General features: G+C 57.6%; 1 protein-coding gene across 7 annotated transcripts; it reads right to left on the reverse strand.

The window, feature by feature from the left end:
* Window positions 1–1619: 1619 nt before the first annotated feature.
* Window positions 1620–17594, reverse strand: RAB37 (RAB37, member RAS oncogene family). 7 transcript variants are annotated; one of them, XM_039716440.1, is made up of 10 exons: window positions 17477–17594; window positions 11574–11684; window positions 7213–7323; window positions 5175–5216; window positions 4960–5026; window positions 4811–4863; window positions 4267–4332; window positions 3519–3575; window positions 3196–3272; window positions 1620–3085 (listed from the first exon to the last, which is right to left on the reverse strand). In XM_039716440.1, exons 1-10 carry the CDS (start codon window positions 17534–17536, stop codon window positions 2980–2982), a joined length of 750 nt encoding a protein of 249 aa, XP_039572374.1. In that variant the 5' UTR covers window positions 17537–17594; the 3' UTR covers window positions 1620–2979. The 7 variants fall into 7 exon arrangements, with proteins under 7 accessions (XP_039572374.1, XP_039572373.1, XP_039572379.1 ...); XM_039716439.1 differs by having other exon boundaries at window positions 4960–5029; XM_039716445.1 differs by lacking the exon at window positions 7213–7323.
* Between the last annotated feature and the right edge of the window lie 4246 nt (window positions 17595–21840).

The following is a 21840-nucleotide window of genomic DNA, read 5'->3' on the forward strand; positions in this document are numbered from 1 at the left end:
CCGTCCCGGACGCAGCCCCGATACCGGCGGGACGCTCGCAGCTGCTCCCGCTCCGCGGCACATCCCCGGTGGCCTCTCGGGGAGCATCCATCCCGTAGCCTCGCCCAGTCCTTGAAGGCTGCAGTTGCTCCCAGCACTTCTCCGACGTAGAGAGGGGGGGGATGCTCGAAGTAAAATAAAAATTAGTGAAATAAAATCCCCAAATCGAAACTACACGGGAAGGCGGGCCGGGAGGAGGGCAGGTAAATCGCTTTGCAGCGGAAACGAGATGCCAGCCCTGTTCCCCCAGCCGCCTCTGAGCCTTGCTCAGCACCCCACAGTGGGGACCCGAGGTGGGGAAGGCGGAGGGAACCCCAGGGGATTCGCTCTGCCCTGGCTCCATGTTCTTTGCTCATGGACTAAGCAGGAGTAGCTGCAGGGGGGCACGAGCATGCGAGGGTTTGGGCTCGGCCAGGGCAGAGCAGGGCAGCAGCCAGCCGGGAATCCTCCGGCCGTGCCGCAGGGCTGCCGGTGCAGGCGGAGCTGCCCCCCGGGGCTGTCCCAGCACGGAGGTGTCTCCCGGTGCAGGGCTGAAGCTCCTGGGCAAAGGTCCTCAGGGCGGCCAGGATCGCGTTTAACCCAGCTGCGGACCGGCAGGCAAAGAGGGGACATGGGACACGTCTGTCTCAAGGGCTCTGCCCCCAGACCCTGCTCAGGGACCCCAAGAGCCCCTGTGTGCTCGGGGTGGCCGTGCCCCAGCCCCCGGCCGCAGCTGCGAGCCGAGGCTGGGCTCGTTTGTTTGCTCCACTCGGCTGAGCATTCGCCCGGCGCTGAGAACAGCGGCGGAGAGGAATCCCACGGCAGCCGGCGGGGAATGCCTGCGGAGGGGAAAAGCAGGGCAAGCGATGGATCCCCCACGGCCCCGGGACCGGGGATCTATCCCCCGTGTCACAGCTGTCCCCTTGGCAAGGGGGCTGCGGGCAGCACAGCCCCACCAGTGAGCTTTAGGGAAGGGCAGATGCAGAGCGCATTTCGGGTACCCTGTGCTCAGCCAGGAAACAAAACCCAGCTCGGGCAGGGCTGGTTTGACAGCGATAGGGAAGAAAGGCAGCGGCAAAGGAAACAGCTGAGCTGCTTTTGGGTCTAGCAGTGCCTGCGGGATGGCAGGGCACGGGCAGCACCGCCGCGCCCCAGCTGCCTCCTCCTGCCCTTTGCATCCTGCACTGAAGTTAAGGGAGCTCAGGCAGGAGGGGGGAAAGAGAAAAGAGCCAACGTCTGTTTGTGTTGAAGCCATCCAGCATTTTTTTTTGCAGACATCAGCCAAGCGGCAGCAGCAATGCCATTGGTGGGAAGACGGAGTTATTTGGGGAATGCTGGACTCCGAACCATGAGAACAGCAGGGGAGGAGGTTGGTTTTAATTTAACAGGCCATGTTTACTCTTCCCCCCTCACCTTTGCTCTGTCTGAAATGTGCAGTGAAGGCCCCCCCGGCAGGGAGGAAGGCCCCTGGGTGCTCCCCCCTCCTCGGGGCTGCCCCCAGGGCCCCCAGCCCGGCTGCTCTGCACAGCCTGTGTGCAGCAGCCTCCCACGTCGCAGACCCAGGGCAGGGATTTCTCACGCAATAAACAATCAGACAGATGCAAAGCCTCAAAAAAATACTCAGCTTTAATCTGTAAACTTGCAAAGAGAGACCCAGGGGCAGAGCAGAGGTGAAGGAGGCACCGGGGCAGGTGAGACACGAGCAGTCAGGTGCAGGGCCAGGGAAGATGCTGATGGGGACAGAAGTGCTGGACAGTCCCTGACTCCTACACGCAGTGCCATACCCTCCACAGCTGCTCTCTGCATCAGTGCTTCAGCTACACAACCAAATATTCACCATCTGACTGCTCAGGGGATGGACAGTGCTCGAGGGAGCAACAGAGCTGGGCTGAGCACCAGGGGTGTCCCTGAGCCCCACCAGTGCCCAACACAGCAGTGTTTGCTGGATGAAAGCTCTCAGGCATCTCCAGAAAGTGGGTTCCAGCTGCTATCTGCCAGCAGCAGGAAGGCAGAGTTGTATTACATGGACAGTGACAGGAGAGAAACCCAGCCTGGCCTGGGAGGCAGCAGGACTGAAGCATCACCCCGGGTAATGCCATCGTGGGCAGCTCCTGCATGAGGCTGGAGATGGTTCAGTTTGGAGGCATTGAAATGAAAAAGCCTTTTCTTGTTAAAAAAAATAAATTCTCTAATTTCTGTGGCTGCAACATGGTGGAAGCAAAGTTTTTCCAAATTGCTGTGTGTACCAGAAGAGCTCCCAGCATTGCTCGATGCTCCCAGGGGAATTTCAATTCTCACACCAGCTGTGTGGGCAGGGAGCAGGTTTGGCTGGACCCTTCCCCATCCCAGCCCTTCCCTCGAGCAGAGCCAGGATACAATGGGGGCATCATCGCATTTGTGGTGGCAGGAGAATAAAAGCCATTGGCAGCAAGTGCAGAAATGAGGAGCCACAGCCGAGCGTGGGCACGGGGGTGTGGGGCAGCCTGGGGGGACAGAGCTGAGGCTCCTTGGAGGGCAGCCAGAGCTTGGCAGCACCAGGGGCATGAGGGCTGGACCAGGCCCTTCCAGTTGGACAACAGCAGCACTGTGAGCAGGAATGGCTGCAAGAGAGGACAGGACTGGGGGCTGCAGGGGGCTCATCCATGGCACAGCTCCTCCAGCTGCTCCAAGGGTCCCTCAGTGAGCTGTGTGTCCTGCACCCTGCTCAGGTGTGGAGGTGATGGATCACCGTGGCTTGCAGGCCAGGCTGGCAGTCAGCACACCACAGTGATTCCCACGATGGCACACGGGTCACTGCTCTGCAGGGCAGCAGGATCTGAATCCTGGCACCAGGACAAGGGCCCTCCTCATCCACTCTGCTAGACTGTGCTGTGCCATCCACCTTGGCTTGTCAGAGCTTGAGGGCAGGATGGGGCCCCGCTCTGCTTCACACCCCAGGCTGCCAGCTCCTCTGGGCCACCCTCAGGAGAAGGCACAGCAGCTGGATTTCTTCTTCTGTGACTCGATGTAGTCGTGGATCTGGAAGTGGGGCTCGTCCAGCGGCTGCACCGCGCGCTGCTTCAGCTCCCTGGAGTGGGGAGGCTGTGTTACCCCCTCCCACAGCGTGCTGGTGGGTGGGAGGTGCTGGGGCTGCAGGGGACACCGTCCTCGTTCAGTGCCCCAGCCCCAGGTACTCACTTGGCAATGGCCAGGAAGGCCAGCTCCACGTTCATGCCTGTCTTGGCACTCGTCTCCATGAAAGGCACTCCATACTCCTGCAGGAGCAGCACAGCCCCATCAGTGGCTATCTCCAGGATGCCCTCCTGGCCCTCTCAATCATCCCTGGACAAGGCTTGAGGGTCATCCCATCCCTGCCTGGCCCCAGGTTTAGCATGCAAGTGACTGCTGTGCTGGCCCTGCAAGAGCCAGGCAGGTCTGGCACTCAGAGGGGGTGGCACAGCTGCATGGGAACCCTGAGTGATGTGAAATTGTCTGGGGGGGCTCAGGTTGGGACAACTCACCCTGGCCAGTGATGCTCCATCCTCTGTCCTCACAGCTCTCTCACTGCTCACGTCAGCCTGCCAAAGGAAGGAAAATGTCACCGCACACCAGAGCAGCTGGCACCCTGGGCCATCTGAAAAACCAGCACTGTGGGGTGTTCAGGGGGCTGACAGGAACGAGGGGCAGCATGGATCCAGAGGTATCCACTGCCCAGAGGATCTGGGATCTGTGGAGCATCTGGGACCTGGTGGCATTGAGGATATCAGGGGGCACCTGGGACCTGGGGACACTGAGGACCTGGGGCAGTACCTGAGGGCATCCAGGACCCAGGGAGGCTCTGGTACCCTGCTGGGCATCAAGTGCCCCAAGGGGAAATCCAGCTGGGCACTGGGCACCCAGCAGCAGCATGCAGAGCCCCTGGAGAGAATCTGGGACCCTGTTGGGCCTCTAGGGCTTGGGGTTACCTGAGGTCCAGGGGTGCATGCAGGCCTGGGTGGGCACCCCAGAGTCAGCAGCATGCCATACCAAAGCATCCCACAGGAGGAGCATCCCGCACCTGGAGCCTCGGGCTCGTGCTGCCACCCGCTGGATACCGGGAATCCTGCCCTCCGCGACCCCCCAGACCCCGGGATCACCTCTGGGCTTGGCTGGGCCCGGAAAGAAGCAGAGCCCGGCGGAGGCTGCAGGCAGAGCCCCATCCCTGCACAGCCATGGCGATGGCAAGCACAGCCCAGCAAGCCCCAGGCTGGACGGGGGCCCTGCACACACCTTATTGCCCAGCAGCATGATGACCACGTCCTTCTGGGCGTACTCGTGGATCTCTGTCAGCCAGGCCTGCAGGGCAGCAGGACTGTGTCGGGGTGAGGGGTACTCCTGTTCCTCCCAATTCAGCCCCCCACCCTCAGTACCCCTCTCCCTTCCCTCTCAGCCCTCCAGCCCCTCAGCACCCCCATCTCTCCCCCACAAGGACAGGGATAATGACTTTTCTTGGCACAGGGATTATTCCAGCATCACAGATGAGCAGCCCTGAAAACGCCCCGTCTCCTGGCTAGGGCCCAAGCCGTAGCTCACATCCTTCCCAAGCCACGTTTTCTCCCTCAGGCGTTCACCATGTCCTTAAACAAAACCCAGCCAGCCGTGCAGCACCCAGCCAGGTGCCCTGGGATGAGCTCCCAGCTGGCTGGGTCTGGCCAGAACAGCCAGTGCTTTTGGGTAAAGCAGGCTCCCAGCTGCTCCCAGCTCCCGGCCAGCCCAGCAGGGCACCCACACCCCCAGGCCCTGGGGAGGAAGCTCCCACCACGGCAGGACTCACGCGGATGTTGTCAAAGGACATCTTGCTGGTGATGTCGTAGAGCAGGAGCAGGGCTGGAGGGGAAGAGGGGGAAGAGGGGCAGAGGCATTGCTACGCTGCAGGAATGTGCTCTGGGTGGTCTCCCCACCCCTGCTGGACCCCAGACTCACCTTGGGCATCCCGGTAGTAGGCGTGGGTGACGCTGCGGAAACGCTCCTGTCCTGCCGTGTCCCAGATCTGCTGAGAAACTGCCCTGGTGAGAGCAGGGAGAGCAAAACCTCCCCGAGCTGGGTCTGCTCCTGCGCCTCCCAGCCCTGCCGCACCACCACGCTCAGCCTGAGATGGGTTTCCAGCTGGAAATTTCTTCCCCCCTCCCAAAGCTCACCTGCAGCTTCACCTTCACACCATCCACGGCCACCACTTTGTTCTGCAGAAGACAAGGAGAGCAGGTTTATCAGCCCAGAGCGTGTCCTGGTGCACGTGCCAGCCAGCCCTGGCACTGAGCTGGCATTCCACAGCCCCTCAGCTGCACTCCCTGGGCCAGTGGAGAGAAGCAAGGCTGCCTGTGGGGCTGGACATGGAAACCTCACTGCTACAAACCGTGATCCTGATTGCTTGGCAGCTACAGGGACATCCCAGAGCAGCAAACCCTCGAGTCACAGTGAAGAGCAGAGTCAGTGGAGACAGCAAGATCCCAGCCTGCCTTGGATCCAGAGCCTCGTTCATCTCCTACAGCCAGAGTCCCTGTCCTTGCTCCCAAGTCCCCTAATGAGTCAGTTAATGACCTTAGCTATTCAGAAATCCCAGGAACACCGACCTGCTCTGGCTCCTGCTGGGAAGCTCTGGGATTGCAGCAGCCCCTGGGAAGTCGGCAGAGTTGCATTTTTAAATTTTGCATTTATTAATAACATGTTGGTGTGCTTTTATGTTTGCTCACCACAAAGCCCTGATCCTTCTGACGGAACTCTTCAGCTCCATGTGCACAGGAACCACTGCTGCACTAAAAATTCAGCCTGTTTGCACTAATTTAAGGGCTTTGGGTGCTACAAACTGCCTGGGCACTGGGAGATGCTGGGTGTCCTGCTCAGGTTTTCTCGCTGGTGGAGCCTTGCTTGGTTCTTAAAGGAGGCAGAAAACACTGAGCTGGAGGGGTTGCATGTAGCACACAGCTGTATCCAGCACAGCAGGAGGAATTCTCCTGGGTCAGGATGGTTTGCAGCAAGGCTGGGCTGGGACTCAGAGAGGAAAGATGCATTTCCAGCTGAGCTGGGAAGGCAGCTATTGAGGCTAAAGCAATCGCTGTTCTCATCTCAGAAGCACAGGGGCTCCTCTCCAGAGGCCAGAAAAAAGAAAATCAAAAACTACTGAAAAGCTATTTTAAGACTCTTAAAGAATCATACTTGGAGTGTAGAAAGAGAAGACCCCTATAAATAATTTGCTTGCCCGGAATTGTTTGAAATGGAAATTCAGCCCATGTGGCCATGACAGCATTTGAGCAAATGGGCTGGATAAAACAAAAACATGCCCTAGGAGACTCTGGAGATTACCTGGAGCAGTGAGCCATGAGCTGCTGGAGGGGCAGAGCAGTCACCTACAGGCTGGCAACACCTCTGGGGACACCAGCACTGAGCCCAGCAGTGGGACACAGAAGATTTTCCTTCTTTCATGACTTTATCATAAGGGGCCTCATGGCCCCTTCAAACCAAACCCACGGCCATCTGTCTGCCCAGCCCCTGATCACCAAGCCCCCAGTCCCACCAAAAGCTACAGACAGGGCAGCAGAAGTGGCAGAGAAGTGGCAGAGAGGTGGCAGAGAAGTGGCAGAGAGGTGGCAGCTGCAGCTGCGGGGGCAGAGGAAGCACTGACCGCACTCGACACGTGTCGGTGGCTGTGGGCAGAGCCCTGCCCGGGGACACCCCCGTGGCTTCCTTCCTGCCCTGCAAACAGCTGTGCCTCCCTGGACAGCCCCAGAGAGAGAGACCCTGCAGCTGGAATCTGATGAGCAGACAGCAGTGTAGGAGTGTGGGGGTTTAAACAGAATCTGGTAACCCTAACAACTTCTCAGCAGCCCATTTCAGCCCTTTCAAGGCATGAAATTACAGCAACCAGTGTTTGTCCCCCCAGCTGTTGGCTTTGGCCTGCATGGTGGAGTGTACTGGCTGCCCAGCACTCACCCCCAGACCATGAACACAGCTGGGATGGGCTAAACCTGGACTGTTTGCTGATTTAAAGGTAAGAGGCGACAGTACCAGTGGGCTCCTCTGTCTGTCACTGGGGTGGAAAGGTTCCAGCAAGCACCTGCAGCTGGCTGGGAGATAACTGGGGGTAGAGAGGCTGGAAACCCCAATCCCTCTGCCCAGCACCCTGTCCTGGCCAAGGTGCAGGTCAGGGGGGCGAGGGGCTGGCAGCTGTGGTGGTCTCACCCGGAAATCTATGCCCACGGTGGCTATGAACGTCCCGGAGAGAAAGGCCCCGTCTTTGAACTGCAGCAGGAAGCAGGTTTTGCCCACGCCCGAGTCTCCAAGCAACATCACCTGCAAGATGGGCCCAGGCAGAGATGTCAGCAGGACACGGAGGGAGCAGCACCCCTGGCTGGTGCTGAGCCCTCCCCAGCTCCTTCTCTCCCTTTGTTTTCCTCCCCAGGGCTGATCCTGATGGGTCTGGAAAGCTCCGTGGGTGCTGGGTGTGGGATGGGACCCGGGTGTGGGATGGGACCCGGGTGTGGGATCGTTTTCCTCCCCAGGGCTGGTCCTGATGGGTCTGGAAAGCTCTGTGGGTGCTGGGTGTGGGATGGGACCTGGGTGTGGGATGGGACCCGGGTGTGGGATGGGACCCGGGTGTGGGATGGGACCCGGGTGTGGGATGGGCCCCGGGTGTGGGATGGGACCCCTGAGGGTGCAGCCAAGCAGCGCCCCAGGGCAGCCCCCAGCCATGAAAGAGGGGGAGAGCTGCTGTGAAAGCAAGCACTGCAGCAAGAAGGGACATCTCCCAGGCAGCCCTGGCCATCGCCCAGCCCAGCAGGCTCCTAGAGAACCAGCCACAGCTCCCCAGTGTGTGGAGGCACCCACGCTTTGCCCGGGTGTGCCCAGCCCAGGGCTGATGCATGGCTTGGGCAAACCCTGCGTGTCCGGGACTCCCTCCCTGCCACTGCCTGCTGCAGACACCAAAGCAAACACGCTGCCTTTCCCCTCCTGCTAAGCAAACAGGATCAGCCCAGGCTCTCCAGCACTGCTGGACTCAGGCAGGGAGCAGCCAAGACCGGTGCTGGGCTCCATCAGCACAGCCCTTCCTGATGCTGTGCTCTTTCTGCCTGCCTGCAGCGAGCTGTTCCTGCCCAGCAATCATTAACCTGGCTGAATAATTCTTCACCCTTATGAAAAATAACCCTTATGTGCAGGACTTCAGCAGGAAGGTCCATCCCTGACAGGATGCTGGAGCTTGCAAAGTAGATCTCTGCAGCCCTGCTGCCTCTGGGGCAGGCAAACAGGCCATGGCCACCTTCCACAGGGGTGGCACAGCAAACGCCAAAGCTGGTGGCTGGAAATGCTCTGCCTCCTGCTACCACTTTGCTGGTGAAATCCTTCCCCAGAACACTGCTCAGTTCTGCCTCCACCTCACTGTAGACCAAGCTGAAAACTGGTTTCCTCCCTCCAACATGGAAATTGCCCTCCACAAAGAGGAGTCAGAGAGGGGAGGACAAAGGCAAAAGACTAAAAGCAGTTTGGAGAAGGTGGCAGCGTGCAGGACCACTTTGGAACACCTCTGTGAGGCAGCAGGGGGTGTCGGGGCTGACACCACCACTGGGCTCAGCCTGGGGCTGTACAGTAAATTTTGGGGGTAAAAGGCTCATCAGTCCCACGCCTCCCCTGAGCTGCTCAGGTGAGGAAGGTGCTTCCTGGGGCAACCCTTGCCTGGGCTGGGGAAGAGGGGGGCACTCAGGAAGGAGGGCTCCCCCCTGGCAAGGCTGCAGAGACATTCACAAACACCATGCTGCAGTGTGGGTGAAGCATGGGCTGGATCCGGGGCTGAAATGCTGTTCTCCCCTTGGAGCCCTGGGGTGCTGCCATGGCCTGGACGGGGCCCTGTGCCACTGTTGAGGGGCTGGCAGGAGCCCCTTACCCTGGAAAAGGTCTGGCAGGCTTTCAGGGGCAGAGTTCAGCCACGCTCCTCTTCCCCCGGGAGCCCCCAAATTCCTGCTCCTGCAGCCGGGCCCTCCTATTGCCACTGCCGGGCACCCTGGGCGCAGGGAACCCCCAAATCCACCTCCGGGGAGGGAAAACCCCAATCCCGGCACCTGCTGCACCGGGGGACTCGGGGGCACAGGAGGGCTGGGGGATCAGCCGGGGCTGCCACCTCCTTCGCCTTCCTCTTCCTCCCTCGCCTTCCTCCCCCTCCCTCGCCTTCCTCCCCGTTCCGCCGCCGCTTCCTGGGCGCGATCGCGGCAGCGGAGGAAGGGGGAGCCCTCGGGACCCTTCCCAAACCCTAAACCCCTGCTGGTGTCCCCCGAGCCGGGGGGCGAGCCCAAACCTTCCCCCGTGGCAGAGCTCGGAGGGTCCGTCCCGCTCACCGCGCCCGCCTCGCACCTTGCCGGACAGCTCGTACTCCCGGGGCAGCGCCGGGGGCTCCCCGCCGCTCCTCGGGGGCTCCCCGTCACTTTTCGGGGTCTCGGTCCCCTCCGGGGTCCCGCTGCCCCCCGCCCCATCGGGGCCGCCCATGCTGCGTCCGAGCGGAGCCGCCCAGCCTGCGGGAGCTCGGCCCCACCCGCCTTCCTCCTCCTCTTCCTCCTCCTCCTCCTCCGCGCCGATGCCTCCCCCGAGGCCGTGCCCCGGTGGCCTCCCTGCCCAGCCCGGGCACGGGGTGAGGAGGAAGAGGATGAAGGGTGGGAGCCTGCCCCAGGGCACCCGTGCCGTGCTGGGCGTTGCTGCCGGCTTGGCTGCACCGGACAGAGCAGAGCCCCGGCGCATCCCTCCGGACACTTGGGGAGAGGGGAGAGGAGGAGGTGCAAATGACATTGGACTGCAAATGACCAGTCACCCCTCACAGGGTGTGGGAGTGGAGACCCCGGTGCTGCCAAATCCCACCCTGCCATGCCGGGACAGAGAGGATGGCAGCTCCCCCTCCCTCCCCAGGCTGGGGGTTTGCCCCCTCTGCTGCAGCCCCAGCCGTGCCGGGCTGGGCTGGGTGACACCGTGGGGCCGGCAGGGAAGCGGGGCAGGAGCAGGCACCGGCAGCCGAGCTGTGCCCAGCCGCCCCCCGGAGCCTGCTCTCCCCGGGATGGCTGCCCGGACCCCCGCTCCTCCCGGCCCCCCGCAGCCCCCTCATCCTGCACCGGCCCCCGGGGCCCAGCCCATACTGCATTTAGGAAAAGCCCAAGCTTGGGAATGTGGGAGAAATCCCTGGAGAGGGGTGTTGTGTTACCCAAAACCCCACCCCGTACCAACCTCACACAAGTCCATGCACTACAGCTGGCCAAGGTCTTCAGCCTAACAGGCATCACTTCATGTATGGGAGCCTTGAGTCCTCCCTGATCTATTTTCTATAATATCTCATCTCATCTCATCTCATCTCATCTCATCTCATCTCATCTCATCTCATCTCATTTCTCCCACATCAGGGCTAATCTCAGGGCAGCCCCCATCCCTGCTCACTGGGATTCAGGGGGGCAGGAATCCTGTGCTGTGCCCCTTGCTGCTCTCCAGGTGAAAGCCATGTGTGTGAGATCCAGTGGCAGAGATGCCCTCTGGAATGGCATCCACCTCTGCACCCTCTGGGGCTGCTGCCTCCTGCACCAGCCGAGCCCTGCTCTGCCCCCCAGGAAAGAGAACCTGTATTTCCAGTCCTGTAACTGCACTCAGGCCCAGCTGGGGGATTTATAGTTTATATGTGCTCTTTGGCCAGGAAAGTGCCCAGAGCTGGAGGCTGGACGCTTGGAGCTCCTGGAAGTGGCTGAGATGGGGAGGGGGCTGGAAGGATATGGAAAACTGTGCTGGACAGGAAAAACGCCTGGCTGAGCATCACTTCCACACACGGGCACTTGCTGCCAGAGAAACGAGGCAGCCAGCAGCTGGAGGAGATCAGTGGTGTGGCTGAGCCTCCTCTGCCTGCCCACAGCTCAGGCCCCTCAGCAGGGGCACCCTTGGCTGCTGCTCCCTGGGCTGCCTGGCCCCAGACCATCCCCACTGGTGCCACATTGTCCTGCTTCCTTGGCCTGCACTAAAAAGAAAATTCCTGTGGGTAATCACATCCCCATAGGCACCAGCCCCTTGCTGAGTTCCAGCTTTGTCACAACACTGAAGGGATGACAGTCTCTCTGCAGTAAGGTCCCCAGCACTGTCCCTGTCCTGAGCTCCCCCAGGACAGGGGACACACACATCAGAGCCACTTGAGACCCCACGGCAGCTCTGCAAATAGCTCTGGATGGCAGCCCAGTGCTTTTCCCAGCACCATCACCATCTGCCTGACTTTCACCAGGGCCCCAGGCTGGACACAGGCAGGACACAGGCTGGCACCTCCCTGGCAGAGCAGGGCAGCTCCACAGGCAGCTTTCTGTGTGTGAAGCACAAGGCTGCACTCAGACACAGCCCCACCAAGGGATTTGGGATAGGGAGCTTCACCCCTCCCAAAGCATGCCAAGAAGCACACACAGCCAAACCAAACTCCTCATCCAGCAGCACCAAAGCAAAGTATCCAATTCTTTGTGCTTACCACAGATTCATAGATTCTGATTCCCCAAATAAAGCTGCTCCCCAAGGGTGAGAGCACAGCCCGGGGACCGGGCTCTTACCGTAAACCCGATGCCCACGGTGGCAGAGAAGGAGCCAGGAATGAACTTGCCCTGGTCAAACTGGACCAGCAGTGATGTCTTCCCCACGCCACTGTCCCCAACCAGGATTGTCTGTAAGGACCAGATAAAGAGGCATCAGTGCAGTGCAGGTGATGGGGGAGCTGGGGGCCAGACATTTGGGTAGGTGGGCTGGGGGAATGTGGCAGCAAATGCAGCAGGATCAAGAAGGACCCACCCAGCCCCTGGATCTGTCACATTTGGTTCTGCCACTTGCCCAGAGAGGAATTTCCACCCCTTTGTCCATCTCTGTAATTAAGGAAATGGTCTCTGGGATGAGCTTCAGGCCTGAAACCCACTGCACCCTGTCCAAGAGAGGAGAGATGGGAGGGAAAGTGAAGCACAGCCTGTCATGGAGAGTGAGCAGGAGAGAAGCTCCTACCCCAGCTCAGGAAGCTGCTGGGCAGAAGCAGAATTGGCTCACACAGGCCTGCTGGAAAAGCACTTTGGGAGGACTGTGGACTCACTGGCTTGAGTCCAAAACTGTTTAGTAAAGAGAGCATCTCCTGCAGCTGCTGCACACAGCTGCTGCCACAGCCACACAGCCTCGCCGGGTCACTGGGCTGGCTTGTGCTGCCCCAATGGCCCCACAGCCCTCCCTCCTGGCTCTCTGATGGGCTGGAAGCCATGGGGCCCCTCTGCCTCTCCACCTCCGTGGGAAAGCCCAGAGTGCTCCCATCCCTGCGCAGAAGGGACAAGGGAGCTGTGCTGGTGTCAGAGCTGTCACCTCTGAAGCAGCTGCCACAGCGCCAGCCCACGGCCCTGGTACCTGTGCCGCACCCCTGGGAGCTCATCTTGCCTTCTGTCCCCCAAAATCCCTGACCTAAGGGAGACCTGCAGTGCAAACAGAACCCCTCCCTTCCCCCTGCTGCTGTCTGGGCTTTGTTCACAGACATTCCCATCCTTTCAGGAAACTGAGGCACTTTCAACCATTTTGCAGGACACTAATTAAAATAAACACTCTGCTGCCAGCCTTCTGCCTTAGAAGTGGTTTGGGCTTTGTCTTTCAGGACAGGGGTGTTCCTGAAGCTGCAGCTCTGGCAAACATGGAGTGTCCCCTCTGTTACTGGTCCCTGTCACCCCTGAGGCTCAGGGATGAGGCAGAGAGGTGCTGGCACTAAACCTCCCCACTCTGTGCATCCAGCTCTGCCACACGTGGCTGCATCTGTTTTACCCCTGCTCGGTTTGTGTTTGTGCAGCTCCCCCAGCCTTGCTCCATCCTGCAGCACCTCAGTCTTTGTCTCCAGCCTGAAGGAGCTTCAGCAGCTCCCCAAAACGCAGGGGAGCCTCTGTGCACATCTGGTCCTGTCCTTCTCCTGTCCCAAAGTGCCCTGGGGAATAAATAATCCTGGCACAGCTTCAGGCACTGCACTTCCCCTTGTGAAACACAGCATGAGTGTGAAGGAATGTTTAATCAAACGCCTGAGCAGCCCCAGCAGATCACAACTTGATTCCACACACTGGGAGGCCATGTGGGCTTCACAGCACCTGGCACCATGGTTCCTGCATCCCACAGATCCCAAAGAAGTGGGCTGAAACCAAAACCAAGGAGCTCGAGGACCACAAACAACGCAGGGATGTGGACTGGCAGGAAATCAGCATCCTGCCCTGCACAGAGCACACCCCACAGCCTGCCTGGAGCATGCTCATGCTGCCACACTTCAGTGAGGGCTTGCCTCAGTGACCCAGCACTTTCCCTGGGAGAACACATCCCAAAAACACTGCAGCTGTCCTGGGAAAGCCTGACCTGCTGAGCAGAGCTGCTGGCAGGAGGGAGCCCTGCAGCCGTGCCAGATGCAGGCTGCTGTGCTGAGATCTGCAGCCAGAGCTTCTCCTCCTCCCTGCCTGGGCTGTTTGCAGCTCACCTGCAGCTGTGTGAGCTGGGAGCTTGCACAGGATCTGGAGGCAGAAATCTCTGGGCCAGAGCAGCTGGTTCACCCCTTTCCTGGGGGAATTTCCCTGGCCAAACTCCCCTTAGCTCTTCCCTAGGGCCCAGAACTCTTCCCTGTGCAGAGACAAGGACATGCCCAGGAGCAGCTGGATGGGAAAGCACTCCAAGAATTCATTGCCATGGGGCTCCTGCACCTCAGTGCTGTATAATTTGGTGTCACATAGCATTTCCAGGTAAAATACTGGTGCTGGGATGTGCAACAAGGCTGGGTGCACCCTGCAGTGCTGTGTTTGGGAGCAGTTAATGCAGAGAGCAGCATTAATTATGGAGGGAGAGGAGCTGGTTGGAGTGAGCACCAGAAAGCCTCCAGAGCCCAGGGTTTACAGAGAACATGTATAAAAGGCAGATTCCCCTATTAATAATTTAAATGGGATTCATAATAGAGACAACTCATGAATTGCTTCATGACTTAATAATAACAGTAGAATTTGGCCTGGATCAGCCAAGAGACATTCCTAATGGCTTTAGGAAAAGCTCATGGGCTCTGTGGAGGGACAGCACAGTAGAAATCGCTGTGGCCTTCCTGGTCACCAAATTAAAAAAAAAAAAAACAAAAAAAAAACAAGAACAAAAAGCTCACTGTAGAGAAGATGCGGCTTGTTAGCCCTTGAAATCCCAGGGTGGACGTGGCTGAGTCATGATGGTAAAAAGTCTCCCAGAGAAAAAGTTCCATAGCTGTTCTGACCCTTTTCCCATCTTCAGCCACAGACAGACCTCCTCCACACCTTCTCATACTGTGGCCTTCCTGGTCACCAAATAAAAAATAAAAAATAAAAAACAAGAACAAAAAGCTCACTGTAGAGAAGATGCGGCTTGTTAGCCCTTGAAATCCCAGGGTGGACGTGGCTGAGTCATGATGGTAAAAAGTCTCCCAGAGAAAAAGTTCCATAGCTGTTCTGACCCTTTTCCCATCTTCAGCCACAGACAGACCTCCTCCACACCTTCTCATCCCCTCAAGATTTCCCAGTGTTTTGGGTTGGTTTGGTGGGGTTTTTTTGTGTGTTTTGTTTTTGTTTTTGTTTTTGTTTTTGTTTTGTTTGTTTGGTTTTTTTAATTTTTTGGGTGTTTTGGGTTTTTTTTGTTTGGTTTGGTTTGGTTTTGGGGAGTTTTTTGGGGTTTTTTTGTTGGGTTTTTTTTTTTGCGTTTTTTAGGGGGGTGGGTTTTTTTGCTTTTTTTTTTTTTTTCATGGGAAACTTAAGTAAAACGTCACAAGATTCCTTTTGGTGCTGCTGATCCTCTCTGCCCAGTGGTGTGGGGGTGGAACAGTGCTTTGCCAGAGGTAGCCTGACTTCTCCACCACCCCAGAGTTCCAGAGAAAAACAGGTACACCCTGTAACACCCTCCTGAAAGGACTTTTCTGCCTGCTCTGCCTTAGGGGAAGAGCAAACATCCCTCCCTACACCTTGAGTTAGTTTTGGGGCTAATTCTAATGCAGATGGATCACTTCCAGTCAAAATCATTGCTGGCTTGGCACGGGCTGCAGGGACAAGGCAAAATAATTCCAACTTCCCATACTTGCAAGGAAAAGAGATATTTTGCTCTAACCTGCCAAGGGAAGAGAGGTTTTGCACGGCTGTCGAGGCAGCACTGGGAGCAGTGAGTGCAATTCCAGTGCCAGCCAGATGGGAGGAGATCTGGGACAGTGCATGCGGGCTGAGGTTGTCCTCCCAGCTCATTTTCCAGATTTAACATGCAGAACCTGGACCTGAGCTAAATACAGCTAATGGAAGCCTGGCAGGGTGAAACCCCAGGCAGGGGATGCAGGGAAGGGAGAATGCCCTCCACAGGCTCTGGTGTTGCTCTCAGGGAGCTGATGAAGCCCCAACCCCACAGGTTTGTGCCCAGATGAGCAGGATTTATCACAACAAATTGTGGCAAATGTGTATTTTCCCCCCAGCACAGCTGCCTGCAGAGCTCAGCTGGGACAAGGCACTGGGAGAGGTCTGAGAGTGAAGACATGGCTGCTTTCAGCCCCTTGCCACCCCACTCTCGTGGCCTCCCAAGCTGACACTCTCAGTCCCTGGGGCTTATTTTTAACCTTCTCTTTATATAAAATTGTGCTGCCTCTCCCCTGCTCCGGGTAGGACTCCAGAGATGGAGTTGGTTGATGCTAGAAGCTGCTGTGTGCCACAGGGACAGCTCAGGGCTGTCCCCACCTGCCCAGCCACAATTTCACCATGGCCAGGACACTTATCCAGCTTGAGAGAGAGCCTGGAGCCCTCTGCCAGCCTGGCTGGGCCCTTGCCTTGGCAGAGGCTGCATCTCAGCCCTGCAGACATGAGCTCCGGGGCTGTGCATCCAACAAAACCTGGCCCAGGTCATGCAGGAGATCCCCGTTTGCACCCCCTGTTAACAGCTTGGATCAACCACAGACAGGGAACACATCCCTCTGCCTTTGGGTCTTGCTGCAGCCAAATGGATCCAGCAATCACAGAGGAGGAAGAATGATTTGGCAATGGCTCAAACCAGCTGAGAGCAGAATTCATCATTTTGTACCAAGCAAAACTTTTCTGGAACGGCCCAGAATAAACCTCTGCTGTTCCTGCTTTGGTTAGCTCCTGGCCCATCTCCTCCCTGGGTTTAGCCACCAATCCTTGTCTCCAGACTGCAAAGCTCTCTTGAGGTTTTTCAACACATGTGAAATGTGATTGCTTGCTCAGACACAAGATCTAGTGAGGTATTTGTTGCCTCACTTCCCTGGAGGGAGAGCAGCCTTGTTTCTGCAAGACAAGCAGCCCAGCCAGGAGAAGCAGAAAATACCAAAGGAAGCAGCAGGGAACATGGGACTGGAATGGTTTTTTTTGCCTGGGCAGAGCCTCATTTCCACCAATGTCATTCCTGAACTGCTACAGCTGCTTCCTGGAGAACAGACAGTTAAGGCTTTGCAAAGAACCAGAGTTTCTCAAGTCATCCCTGGGGGCATGTTCTATGTATTCCATGTACCACAGAAATGAGAGCTGCTAGTAATTGATATTTTTCTACTAATCAAGGGCTGGGCACCTTGCCCTGAGTACAGCAGGATACAGAACAGACTGGGATTTGTGAAGAGAGATCCACAGAACCCCAGCCCTCCTCCTGTCATGTCCCACCCTGCTTTTCCCGAGGGTGCCAGTTCCTGCACAGTCACCGGGGACTGCAGGGAAGCAGTGTGAGGACAGCGGGGAGGAGGGACGGGTGGATCTGTGATAAACCAGCACCTCCTCCATCGCTCCAGGAGTTGCAGGGCAGCGCCTGACTGCAGAGAGCAAAATCCCTGCTGCTGCTGCTGTGCCCGCAGCAAAGCTTGGGGACAGCAGCAGGGACACCCCGACCCTGACCGCCCTGCGTGCAGCTGCAGTTACAAAACACAGTCCGGAGAACACTGCAAGAGAGGATTGCAAAGCAATGAGGGCAGGAAGGGACGCCTCTGGGGCACGGCTGTTTCATGGCAGGGACGTCCCGGCTCATTGATCCGCTTCTGGCAAACGGAGCCCCGGGGCTCCGCTGCCCCCGAGCCCGCACGGGGCAGCGGCGGCGGCTGTGCCGGGGCTGGCCCCGCTCCAGCAGCCCTGCCTTCCCGAGCACGCCGAGCCCCGCCACCCCTGCCTGCCAGCAGCCGGGATGCGGCTGGAACCGGGGCCAAGCCCTGCGGGCTGCCATCCCCGCAGGGGACAGAGACGCACCGGGACGAGGGTGAGAGACGGACCGCGCCGGGAGACGGGGAGCGAGCGAGGCACAGGGACGGAATTTGTCGGGAAGTTCGAGCAGCAGCCCTGCCCCTTCTCCCGCGTCTTCAGCCCCCTCCTGGGTGCCCCATCCCCGTCCCCATCCCCATCCCCATCCCCATCCCCATCCCAGCCTCATCCCAGCCCCATCCTCATCCTCATCTCCATCCCGTCCCCGTCCCCGTCCCCACCTTGTGCAGCAGTGCCTCGTTGTAGCCGTCCCCCCCCGGGCCGGCGGCGCGGGCCCCCATGGCCGGGGGGGTTTGGGGGTGCCCGGGCCGGGCCGGGCCGCCCCTGGAGCACCGCGCGCCCATGGAGCCCCCGCTCCGCACTGCCCGGGGTCCCGCCCCGGGAGCCGCTGGCCATCCCGCGGGCACGGCCAGAGCGGATTTGGTACCGGCAGTGCCCAGCTCAGAGCACGGAGCCCGGCCCCCAGCCCGGATTCACGGCAGGCTCGCTGGCACTGCAGGAACCCCAGCCCGCACCCCCGGCTCTGGCTGGCGCCCTGCAGACACCAACCCGCAGAGCCCACGGGCAGCGCTGGAGCACACAGCTTCATCCCCGAGCTGCCTGGGCACCCCAGGGAGGGACAGCAGTCCTGCCAGCCAGGCCCTTTTAGTTTCTTTACCAAACTAGTCCTGAGCCTGGTTTATCCCGACAGGTCCGCTTTGGGATTTCACTGTATTTACAGAGCCCTGCTCAGAGTAAAAAAAAAATGTTATTAGGAACAGGATGAAGCTGTGCCTAAACCTGAAGGTGACAATCAATATCTTGTTGAGATCCTTTTCTTTACAACTCCCTTTAGAGCAATCTGATGCTGTTGATTGCACTGGGAATAAATTAATCTTTACTCAGAAGTTTATTTAAGAGAGACTCAATTCAGTCTCCAATTCCCTCCTTCAAGAGCAGCAGATGGCCTGGAGCCAGAGGAACAGACCATGCTTCCAAGAGCCATCTGCACCCATCCGATTGCTGTTTGACTGCCTGGGCCTTTCATTCCTAATTATATTTACCCATTATTTCTTCTGACTGCAGAGATGGTTCTGCTGGGTTGGATGACTGGACTCAGAAGCAATAGCCAGAAAAAAATTTTAAAACTCGATAAGGACAGTGGAGTTCAGGCTTGCCTGAGGCCAAAAAGCCCAACCCAACCCAGACCATCCTTCCAACCCAGACCATCCTGCTGCACTGGAACACAATCAACAACACAAAAACAAATGATATCACAAGCCCTGGTGTCTGGGTCAGAAAATAAACAAGTGGTTCAACATAGTGCACACACCCCACAGCAGGCAGGGACATGAAGAGAGCAGCAAACCTCAGGGGGGCTTCAACAAAGTCAGAGCATCTCTTAAACACACCAAGAACTTGTCAGAACTCCCAAACTCCCATTGATGTCTGCATAATCCTTCCCACAGACATCCCAGTGCTGCCCACTGAGGATGGAGATTTCATGGCACATCCTGAGTGCATGCTCAGCCTTCTCCTGCCCCAGAGCAGGGCACTGCCTGACCCAAGCTGCCTGCTGGGCCCCACGGACCCCAGGGGCCCAGACCTGCTGCAGGCGCTGCACAGCTCTGCCCTGAGCACCCAAACCGGGCAGGAACTCAAGACAAACCTCTGCTGGAAGGTGAGGGGGAAGAGAAGGGCGAGCGCCCAGCATCTCACTGGGTCTGAGGCTCCAGGTCTGCCTGTCCCTGGATGGGAATTTCTGGCAGGTCCCTGCTGCAGGAGAAGCTCTGCGGCTCAGAGAGCGTTCTCTGAGCTTTTAGCTCCAGCAACATTTGTTAACTACCCTGAATGACAAAGGAGAGCAGGGAGGGATTGAGGAGCTTCACCTCCATTCCCCCTGCAGGCACTGGCCCTGCAGGCTCAACCTCACTCAGCAGGAAGACAATTCTCCTGTCTGTCATGATATCTCCAAATATAATGCAGCCTAATGAGACAATTGCTGGCAAAACCCAGGCACCAGCACGCCCTGGCCCTGCTCCAAGGGCTTTATCCCACTTGATCATGCTGGGGGACCTGATCCACTGTAGATCAGTGATAACAGCAGCTTTATCAGAGCCCAGCAGCCCAACACCTGCATCACTGCCTCCCTTCACACACCGGGGAGGGCATTTCCCCAGCACCCACAGCAAACCATTTGCTCCACCAGCCTCCCCCAGACCCGGCAGAGGTTTCTGGCAGCCAGGGAGCAGTTTACAGCCCTGAGCAAGTGCTGACCAGCTGAAATCAATGCAGGGCAATGAAATCATAGGAAATGACCTGTAAATTGCAGTGATTCCAAATCAATCTGCAATTTACATCCATTGTTTGGTGTATTTGCTCACTGTATCTCTGGTAGCTTAATTACTTGTGTGTTTGCCTTGAGAAGTACAGCTCTAACAGTTGCAGACTTACATCCAGCTCAGGAGTTTCTGTTTCACTGTCTTCCTGGTCTGCTCCTGCTTGTCCTCTGCTGCCCAACCCTATTAACTGCTGTAGCATCTCCCTGGATTGCCTGTGCAATAAATCTGGGGAAAACTGGAGCCTTGCTGAAGTCATTCCTTTCCCATGAGCTATGAAAAAAATCAGAATTTCGTCCTCTGAATCCACTGAGTATGGATTCTTGATTTCTTTGCATTAAATAACCCTGCCTTGGTTCTTTCTGTCTAAGTCCAGCCTCAGGTGGAGCCCAGAGCAAATCCTCCACACCACAAATTCGGTGAGTCCGTTTTGCCACTTTTACTGGCTTTGCTGAATCGGGAGATCTGGGAATGATCCAGACTTGTCTCGGGTATCTGAGATGGCAGCAGAAAGAGAGATCAGACAGTGCCTGCTCAATCAGCCAGCACTAAAGGAGCTACAACATCCAGCCTTATCTCCTAAGGACAAGTTCACCAAGCTTGCTAAATCTGCCCGTGAAGAACAGACTGAAATGACCTGATTATTTTGCAAAGGCCCTAGATTAAATAACAGAATCGGGGATTGGAAATACCACTGAGGTCCAGGGAAGACAGGACTCTGGAAGGGCTCAGCTGTGGTGGTGGGTGATACAGTGGGATGAGAACTGGGGAAGATCTGGGCCCTGAACCAAGGAGATGCACACTCTGATTGGTTCAATTACTGCCTGTCACAAAGGCTTTGAGGCTTTTTCTTAGGACCAACACTGGAGAGTAAACCTGATGCAGCCACCGAGCCATGCAAGGGTGCTCGCTCCAGCCCCCGTGCAGCACGGACCAAAAGGCAAATTGGTGTGCTCCTGTCAGGGTGCATTAGAGGGATTCCTGAGAAGCATTCCAGCAATGCTTCTTCTCTCACAGAGCAGCCTTGCCTTGGGCTTCCCGGGCCTCTTTCTGCCAAAAGAGAGAGGTCTTGGCTTGCAGGATCCTTCCACAGCCCCCCAGAGATGCTGGTTCAGAGCACAGTGCCTTCCCCTGCCCTGTTTATCCATTCCCCCTGGGCTTCTGGAGCACCTCAGCACCCATGCCATGGCTGGAGGGTGTTGGGGGGCTCTCCCCACTTTGGACAGTGATTCCTCATCACACTCTTGTACAGATTTGTCCCTGAGTTGCTCTACTCCCTTTCTGGTTCCGCCTTCCAACTGGCACTCTCTTTAACTGGGCAGATCCTCCTGTGACAGACCTCTGTGTCAGCACTCTGGGGTTCCTCATTCCTGTCTGCTCTCCTCTTGACCTTCTGCTCCAGGAGGGTGTTCACACACTGCTGTTTGTCTGGGGCACTGGGCTGGAGCCATCCCCTTTGCAATCCCCTCACTGACAGCCCCTGGCCAGTGTCCCACTCTGCCAGGACCCTTCACACAGCAGGTGACAGAAGTGTCAGAGTAAAAACCCACGTGGGAGTGGCAGTGCTGGTGTTGGGTGGCTGTAAATCACTGCTGTGTCCTCAGGGCATGGAAGGACATCTTCCACTGACACAGGCAGGAGCTCTCTGGGGTACAGCACAGCCCTGGGACTGCCATGGTGGGGAGAAAGGGGCCTCAGTCTGTTCTGGGGGTCCCAGCCCCTGCACTGGACTGGGCAGCTGCTCATTCTGCCCAGGACCCAAACCTGGGAAACAGGGAAATGACACCTCACACCTGATGTGATGTGATAGGAATGACACAGCATGGATGTGGCTTGGAATATTCCCCAACAACTCAACCAAAGTGGCTCTTTGAAGAAGTGTTTCTGTCTGCTTTCAGGTAACTGAGCTGCCCTCAAAATCCTCATGCAGCAAATACCTTGGTACACATTCCATCCAGAGTCTCTACCTCCGAGCCACTTCTGCCAGTCCTCCCCTCACTCCACGGGAAGGCTGGGAAGGATGCCCTGTGATTTTCCAGGCAGTGGCAGGGATGCATTCCCAAGGAAGATGAGGTGGCTGGAGTGGGAAGTGTCTCAGCACAATGCAGATCTGCCATCTCCAGCCACTTTTTGAATTTAGATCTTGCTGTTACTTGCAGAGTTTTGGCTCACAACCAGTCAGCTGGGAAGGAAGGAGTTACTTGATGACCCAAAGGGAAAGCCAGAGCTTCCCCTTGCCATGGCAAGGCATTGAGAGGGAAGGGGAT

The sequence above is a fragment of the Passer montanus genome, unplaced genomic scaffold (genome assembly GCF_014805655.1).
Source record: "Passer montanus isolate IOZ18808 unplaced genomic scaffold, ASM1480565v1 scaffold35, whole genome shotgun sequence".
Classification (NCBI taxonomy): Eukaryota; Metazoa; Chordata; class Aves; order Passeriformes; family Passeridae; genus Passer; species Passer montanus.